Genomic DNA, 9,089 nt, shown 5'->3' on the forward strand with positions numbered 1-9,089 from the left:
CGCCGAGATTCAACTCCACGAAGTGGTTGCCAACCTCGACTTGCTAAGCGAAATCAAGGAGGATGGGCTGGTTGTAGAAGACGAGATCGTTCGTCTGAAAGAGATGGAGAAGGACTGTGAGGCCACTGCTAATTTGGCCGCTGTTCCGGATTGGTCAGTCCCGGATCTTGATCTTCGTCTGGTTTCCGAAGATTGGATCGTCGATGATGAGGCTGCGAACTCTTCTGCCAAAGATTCGATCGTCGATGACGAGGCCAGCCGTTTTTGAGTGTTTCGAGGATTTGCACTTTGCGGATATGAGATATCTAATGAACTTGATGTATTTTGAATCAAACTTGCATTTTATTCAAAATGTTGGTATGGTACAAATTTAGTACAAAGATGGTCGTTTGACTTTTGGTCCGAGGTTGATGTTGTCGTGTCAGCGTACTCTGAGTGGGTTTCGGTATGCATCTTTCAGACATTGTGGTTGGTGTGTGGCTGAACTCGTGTCGTGAGTTGCCTACGTACCCTCGACGAGGGATCAAGTCAGAACGTAGTTCGATTGTTTTTCCCTAGGGGTAGGGTCGTTTGTTCTGTTGTTCGTGTACGTTTGTACGTTTATTCGGGGTCTTGAGTGCCGATTAGGGATGTGGCTCGATATCATTAAAGCTTGCGAGGTAGCAGGTTCTGGAACTTTTCTGACTTCCTCTGATAGTTTCGATCCCTTTCGGAGTTGGGAACTTCAGGCATTGATGATAGGTTGAGGGAAGTGCCTTCATGCTCTACAGCCAAGGTCTTCCGAGAATTGCGTTGAACGGGGCTGGACGATCTATCACGATGAACTTGACGATTTTCCTGACTTCTCCGGTGGTACCGGCGAGCTTGATTGATCCGAGAGAGTAAGTAGTTTCTCCTGCGAATCCGATTAGTGGGGTTCGTTCTTGTTTAAGGAGGGCTTTGGTGAATCCCATCCTTTTGAATGCGTCATAGAAGAGGATGTCGGCCGAGCTTCCTGTGTCAATCATGTCCCGAGATAGTTCGCAACCACCGACGTCGTCAAATTATGAGGGCATCGTTGTGTGGTTTGTCGAGATCTGGAGTTTCGTTCTCGTCTAAAGTTATTTCATGGTCGGGACCTGATAGTGGTTCTTTGATTCCTATGTTGTTCTCGGCTTTTCGTTGGTATGCTTTGATCGAGTTAACCGAGTTACAGAACTTAGAGCCTCCGTATATGAAGTCGATTCGTTTTTTGTTTTTCTCATAAGCCGGGAAGCTCCATTCTTTGTTTGGTTCTAGTTGGTAGTGTTTCTGTCCCCCAGACAGGTTGCGATTAACCGTTCGCGTGCTGTCTTTTTTCAGAATTTGTGGGGCGATCGGTCTCTCTTGTAATTCCAGGATTTTTGCCATCTTACGCTTTCTCTTAAAGTTGGGGATTTTCCCGAAGGGAGACTTTGTATTTGGATTGTATTGAGCGGCTCTAGAAAGAGGGGGGGGGGGCTCTGTCGAGGTCCACTAAGGTGCGGATTGCTACTGTGATGCCGATGCACACTTTTCCTTCGGTCTGACCTTCGGTTTTGCTGGGGATATCGCGTTTTGGTGCCCATGAAATCATGTCGACTCTTTTCTATGGTTTCAAGGTCGGTTTCCCTATTTCTTTTATTCGAAGAGCCTTTAGTTTTTCGGTTGGCTTTCGGAGTTGCTTGCACTTCTTCTTCTTCTCCAGTATCTTCGCTGGTTTCTTTATTTTCGTTTTGACTGCAAAATACTGCTCGACATTCCTCGGTTGAATGACCCTTCTGGTTATGTAAGGCACATAATATGTTGAGATCGTACGTCGACGATTTGTTTTGCGGCGAATTGTTTATCGCATAGGAGTGCTGCCCTTTAGTTGCTGGTTCTTTAGGAGCATTAATCTTTTTGGAGGTGTTATTTTTGTTCGCACTGTACTGTTCTTTTAAGGCTGCGACCTCTTCTTCGTGGGTTGCGAAGTAGGAGGCTCGGTGTAGGGCGTCGTCCAACGAGATAGGTGCTCGTACTGCCGTTTCTTCTCTTAATTTGGATGAGAACCAGACGCCGTTCTTCAGCGATTCGAAGGCCACAACTTCGTTTGGATGCAAATTCTTGGCTTTGATTTCTCTGAACTTGTTTATGTACGCTCTCAGCGGTTCGAAGGGCGCCTGCTTGAGATTCCAGAGATCTGCCTCTGTGACCCTTGTTTCTATGAAAACTGAGTATTGTTTGAGGAACGTAGATACTAATTGGGTGAAGTTGTCGATCGAGTTTTCTTCTAGGACGGCAAACCATTCAAGAGCTGCTCTGGTGAGATTTTCGGCGAAGAAGCAGCAATACCCGGCCTCTTTTTCGTCGTCGTTGAGATGCGCTCTTGATATCGCTAGTCGGAAGGCTCGTACATGAGCTTTCGGGTCTGTGTTCCCAGCGTACTCGGGGAATTTTAGTTTTCCCACATGGTGTAATCTTACGATGGCGATTCGATTCATGAACGGAGTCCTTCTTGTTTCTTCGATAACCATATCTTTGTTTGGAGCGGAGCTTATCGCCATATGCACGATGGCGTGTATCCTCTTGAGCTCGGCGTCGTTTCTTTCGATATAGTTCTGGAATGTTCCGGTTTCATTCGGGATCATCGGGTTTTCTCTTTGAGGATCCGCGTCGATGGGTCTACGGGGGTCGTACTGTCGAGCTTGTCCTATTGGGTCACCGAATCCCACTTACTGAAAAGTTCCCGTAGCAGGTGGAGTTCTATTCTCGGAGGTTGGATGACTCAATGGTGGAATTCTCGTGTATCCGTTTTGTGATTGGATCGGCGTACTTCGCGGACCTTGTAGCCCGGTATCTATTTTGTCCAGTCAGCTGTAACTTAAGCTTCGGCATTCCATGCCCTGCTGCGAGGGTCGTTGTGAGTTTTCGCCCATGTAGCGTCCGGATCGAGCGCTTGGGAACTCTTGGGTGCTGAAAACTCCGGGATTTTGGAGATTTAGCGTTCCCCTTGATGGATCGGATGGTGGTTGGTTTCTTTCTCGGGCGTTAGCTCGGTGTTCCGCGAGTTCCCGTTCGGCCTGATCTAGTAGATTAGCAATGGTCCGATAGGCGACCTCTTGGTTTCGAGTTTTATCGATTAATGATGAGACCATCCCTCGAAGCTCGGTCACTTCTTCTCGAGTTTGGGCTAGATGATAGACTATCAATTTGACCTAGATGATAGACTATCAATTTGACCTATTTTCAACCATAGTCTATAGGTGTTTTTACTAGTAATTATATTATTATAGAGTCTATTTATTATATTTATAAGATCAGAAGTGTTTTGGAGATAAGTGATGATTTTGGAGCATTTTGGAGATATTTGGAGCAAGCACCCGAGATGACCATCGAGATCGACAATCGGTCGATAATGGAGAACTAGAATCGATCGATACGCATGACATGGTGTCGATCGATAGCGAAGCGCGCATAAAGCCTGTTTGGTCACAACCGACTTGAAGCCCAAGATTTTACTATTTTACAAGATTGCCCCTGACGAGTTTTACCCTAATAATATAAGCTTTGCCGCCATGTTAGAGGCAAGGAGGGGGGGTGCTTTTCTTAAAAAAGTGTGTTTTCTTTGTGTTTCATTGTTTTATTGATAGATATGAGAGAAGATCCAAAGTCATAATTTGTGATTGGAACTCCATTGATATCTATTTTATTATTCTATGAAGTTTTTATACTTAACTGCTGTTATGAATTGCTTAGCCATGTCTGAGTAGTTCTCTTGTTAGATTTTAGGGTTTAAATAGGTTAGGAGAGATTAGACCCAACTATAGATTGCTGAGTTGTGATAATCATCTTTAGAATTGTTCATTAATGCATGTGTCTAGATTAGCTACCTAGAGCTTGCCCTTGGATTGATTGATAAAAGCCATAGCTTAATTCTCATTCTGAAAACATTCTAATAGAACTATGTTTCTTGCTATGAGCAAGGCGAGAGCTGATCTAGTGAGCTTAGTAAGCATTCATTCAACCTGCGCATAAAGCTTGACTAGAGCGCGTCTATCGATATCACACTTGAATAATCGATCGACGGTGCAAAAGGTGTATCGATCGATACGCCTATTGGAATATCGATCGACACTTTCTATAGATCAATATAACGAGAGTTGAGATCACAGATCTAGTTAATAGCAACAAGTCAATGCTCGCGAGAGCCAAAAGACTTGTTGATCAAATAGTTGAGATTTACATTATCATGCATGCAACTCATTAGGCATCTGTAGGATTTTAATTCCAACTTTCCTCAATAAAAACCCTTAGTCTAACTATTTCCTTTTTAAGCACCAAAACCCAAAAAAAAAACCTGCTATTGAACAAACACTTGTTCAATATAAAACTACAATTTACTTTTAAAACTCTTAAAACATCTTTGTTTAACAAATCATATTAGAATCCTTAGGTTCCCTAGATCCCTGTGAATTCGATCCCTAAGTATTACAACTCGACCTCTTATTTGAGAGAGTATAAATCACTCCTTAGGGTAATTTGAGTGGTATCAAATTTGGCGCAGTTGCCGGGGATCGAACCCGGGTCACCCGCGTGACAGGCGAGAATACTTACCACTATACTACAACGACGTAAAATTTGGCGCCGTTGCCGGGGCGCTTTGATTTTTGTTAAGTATTCTGACATAAATTTTTTTTTCTTTTCTTGGATTTTCAGGTACATGCCCAGCAGTACCATAAGCAACAAGGAATCCCAACTGATATTCTCACCAGATCCTGCAAGTTTGGAACGCACGATCCGTAAGGAAGCGCGCTCCCTATCGATAGACAACAACACTTCCGTGTCGCTCGATTCCGCTCAACCACCGTCGACCCAGACACCAGTCCCGTCGATCTATACCCTTCACCAGAAATCGATCGACATTCCATCTCGGACATTGATCGATACTGAACCGCGAGACATGGTTGCGCCTTTGATACTTGTTCGGGAAAACAATGGAGACCTTCATGACCAGGAGGGTCATCTGCGTAATGAAGCAGGTCAGAGAATAGGTGCTCAGGGGGCTGCAATCCCTGAGCCTAATGCTACTACTACAGGTACTACTTTACCTGTAGATGAGGCTGCGCAACCCAGGACGTTGGCTGAGTACAACCGTCCAGATCGCTACTACACCAACAGATCAGCCATCCTTCCTCCCACCATTGAGAGGGATTTTGAGTCGAAAGCGCAGTACTACACACTTGTGGGACAGCTACCCTACCATGGACTATCCCACGAGCATCCTATGGACCATCTGGAGAGGTTCGAGGATCTGATTTCTGCTATTAGAGTCGAGGGAGTCTCTGAGGACTACCTATTATGCAAGCTTTTCAGATATTCTGTTGCTGGAGAAGCTCTGCATTGGCTCAAGAAGTTACAACCAGGATCTCTTAAATCCTGGAGCGACATCAAGAATGCATTCTTATGCAATTTCTTTGATGAGGCACGTGCTGAAGACTTGAGGAGCAAGATTGCTACATTCACTCAGGAGCCTCCAGAATCATTTAGAGGCTCTTGGATCAGATTCAAGTCCTACCAAAGAGACTGTTCATACCACGGATTCAATGAAGTACAGCTACTCAGTACTTTCTACAGAGGCATCGCGGTTGTGGGAACCGAAATTCGCACTGTCGATTTCCGTTTAAATTAGGAAACTAGGAAAACCCTAATTTCCCAGAGGTCCCGGATCTCTGCGAGAGCCAACGGCAAGTGACCAAATATATGTGGAAATCGTGAAAAGATCACAAACGAATTTAGAGAAAACAGTAGATCTTATTTCGAGTCCGCGTAATAGCGTTGCGATCATTACAAGAGATCATAAAAGCTTTGGCCGCAAAGGCTGTCAGCGAGTAACCTAGTTCTAGCGGCCTAAAAGCTCAAACCTAGTTGAGTCGCAGCTCGATAACAAAAGACGAAGAAAATACAGAAAAGCTTTTGATTGATTTCAGACTGAACCTTATGAAAGGCTGCCTACGTACCCCTTTCGAGGATCAAGCCGAACGTAGTTCAAGAGTGAACCAAGAGATCGAACTGCTTGTGCGCGTTCGTCTGGTAATCAGGTGCCAGTCATGGAAACAGATCATGTTGAGAATAATGCCTCCGAGTTTCTAAGTGCCGAGAGTTCTGAGTCTCCAAAGTTCTCCCCCGTGCCTCTCGCCTAGGACTCCTTATATACTCGCTCCTAGGTCGGTTTACGCTTTTTCCTCTTCTGCCCTTAAGCCGTCAAACTTAAAAATGGAGATATTCTATTTTTCCCGATCTTTCTAATTATCTTCAAATACTTCATATTTATCCGCGAAAACTCGACATTTATCTTTCCTTGCGAACCAAGCATAAACCGTCCTACGGTTTAGGGGCTTTTGGTTAAGAAAACCTAAGTGGGTTTCGAGTCACGTCCTAGGTCTCTTTGGGCCGTTGTTTGACTCGAAACGTTTATTACGGCTTCTTTCGATAAAAATAAACTTTCCGCGGTTTTTATCGTAAAGTTCGATTGATGATTTCAAATGACGAGAAACATGAAATGGGTTGGCTACAGTCTTCGGGAGATAGCATTAAAGAGTAGACGAGAATGCATGGATTCGTGTCGTATCGATTTTTAAGAAAGCCCGGTCGCTACATAGCGACCGAGTCGTGTTCGTGCTCGGTCGCTTCCTAGCGACCGAGCTTCGGGGAGATCTCGGTCGCTACGTAGCGACCGAGCCGTGTACATGCTCGGTCGCTACGTAGTGACCGAGCTTCGGTGATAGCTCGGTCGCTACGTAGCGACCGAGCTTCGCTGAGAGCTCGATCGCTACGTAGCGACCAAGCCGTGTACGTAGCAACCGAGCTTCGGGGAGAGCTCGGTCGCTATGTAGCGACCGAGCTTCTGGGAGAGCTCGGTCGCTACGTAGCGACCGAGCCGTATACTTGCTCGGTCGCTACGTAGCGACCGAGCGCGCTACGTAGCGACCGAGCGCGCTACGTAGCGACCGAGCGCGCTACGTAGCGACCGAGCGCGCTACGTAGCGACCGAGCGCGCTACGTAGCGACCGAGCGCGCTACGTAGCGACCGAGCCGTATACTTGCTCGGTCGCTACGCAGCGACCGAGCGCGCTACGTAGCGACCGAGCGCGCTACGTAGCGACCGAGCGCGCTACGTAGCGACCGAGCGCGCTACGTAGCGACCGAGCGCGCTACGTAGCGACCGAGCGCGCTACGTAGCGACCGAGCGCGCTACGTAGCGACCGAGCGCGCTAGGTAGCGACCGAGCGCGCTACGTAGCGACCGAGCGCGCTAGGTAGCGACCGAGCGCGCTACGTAGCGACCGAGCGCGCTACGTAGCGACCGAGCGCGCTACGTAGCGACCGAGCGCGCTACGTAGCGACCGAAGGCGCTACGTAGCGACCGATCGCGCTACGTAGAGACCGAGCACGCTACGTAGCGACCAGCTTTTGCGCTGGTTGCTACGTGGCAACCTTGTTCGCGTCTTTCTCCGAATTTTCGTGAATGTGTTTTCTCCGCAAGATTCTTTGTAAAAATAGATCTTTTTCTAAGATTTATTTTTCGTAAAAACGTTCATGCCAATTTTTACGGACTTTCAGACATTGATTCTGTCGTGACCGATTTTGACCCCAACAGCGGTGCAGTACCAGATGGCTCTTGATGCTTCCAGCAATGGAAACTTCAACACCAGGAATCCAGAGGAGGCAGTCGAGGTGATTGAAAACCTAGCATCCAGCAACAGCACCATGAACACTGATTTTGAAAGGAAGAGATCTGCCACCATCCTTGGGAATGATCAGATGGATGAGGTGAAGGCAAAACTGGACAGTGTTCACAAGCTTCTCAAGAAGCAGGTTAGCTTTGTTGAAGATGCAGAAGCTGTAGAGGGTAGAGCAGAGGAAGAAGAAGTAAACTACAATGGTGGAGCTGGATTCCAAGGAAACTAGGGTGGAAACAGAAACTCCTATGGAAATAGGAGTAACTTCAACCAAAATTCGTAGTACCAGAAACTCTACAACAACATCTACAACAACAACAGGAATTTTGGAAGTTCCTACTACCAGAAGCCACTGCCGCCTACTCAAGAGAGCAAGATTGAAGAGATTCTCGATAGGGTTCTTGAGGCACAACAACGAATGAATGTGGACTTCAATGGGAAGATAGATTTTGTCTACACCAATCTTAACACAAAGTTTGAGACTTTGAGCTCTCATGTGAAGAAGACAGAGATACAGGTTGTGCATACAGGAGATGCTATTAGGAGGCACGAAGCTTAAACAAGAGGAGTAGGGGATGATGTGATGAAGCACCACGTGAATGCCATTATTGAGGATGACTTTTGGCAAGTGGTGAAGGAAGAGAAGCTGCAAGAAGGCGATTTCGAGGTAGAAAGTTTGATGAGTTTCGGTGGGTCACATTGGTGTCGATCGACACCAGCCACCGAACATCGATCGATATACACCAACTCAAATCATTCAACAGGAGTACCAGAGCATCGATCGACAACGCCTACGGAGTGAACCGCGTCTTGCAATGTCGTGAAGATTCTAACTCAAGAGGAGTTCGCAGCAAAACACCCACATCCGCCCAGCCCTGACAATGTCCGAATCGATCGACATGCCAACAACAACGTCGATCGACACTCAAAAGCTAATATCAATCAACAACCATCACCGCCTATCGATCGACGTGCACCTATTACCTACCGAGTGCATATGCCGAAGATAGATGTAGCACGACTTAACGCACTCAGGCCCAAACCTAAATCTTCAGAACAACCACCGGAGCCTGTCAGGACACCTTCAGATGATGGAGATGATCCCATGGAAGAAGATAGGGTTTTTACTGGAAGAACCCTAAGGAGAAGAAAAGAAAAAGTGGCGAAACATCTGAAGAGGGGGGCTAATGAAAAGGAAAAAGAAAATTTCCAAAAGAGAGTCTCAGGATTCCTCTACATAATCCATTCGAAGAAGCTTATTACAGCCACAGATTGTGGATGTTCTTCAGAGAAACCAGAGAGAAAGAAGAAGACATTAGGAGAATGTTCTGTGAAGCTAGAGAAAAGATGAGGAGAAGGATTACATTGAAGA

The 9,089-nt window shown here is 46.3% G+C and overlaps 1 protein-coding gene across 1 annotated transcript; it reads right to left on the reverse strand.

Moving 5' to 3' along the window:
• Positions 1–764: 764 nt before the first annotated feature.
• On the reverse strand, positions 765–2,627 carry LOC106448384. Its single transcript, XM_013890271.1, has 2 exons — positions 1,775–2,627; positions 765–994 (listed from the first exon to the last, which is right to left on the reverse strand). Exons 1-2 carry the CDS (start codon positions 2,625–2,627, stop codon positions 765–767), a joined length of 1,083 nt encoding a protein of 360 aa, XP_013745725.1.
• Between the last annotated feature and the right edge of the window lie 6,462 nt (positions 2,628–9,089).

This window comes from Brassica napus, chromosome C8 (genome assembly GCF_020379485.1).
Source record: "Brassica napus cultivar Da-Ae chromosome C8, Da-Ae, whole genome shotgun sequence".
Lineage (NCBI taxonomy): Eukaryota > Viridiplantae > Streptophyta > Magnoliopsida > Brassicales > Brassicaceae > Brassica > Brassica napus.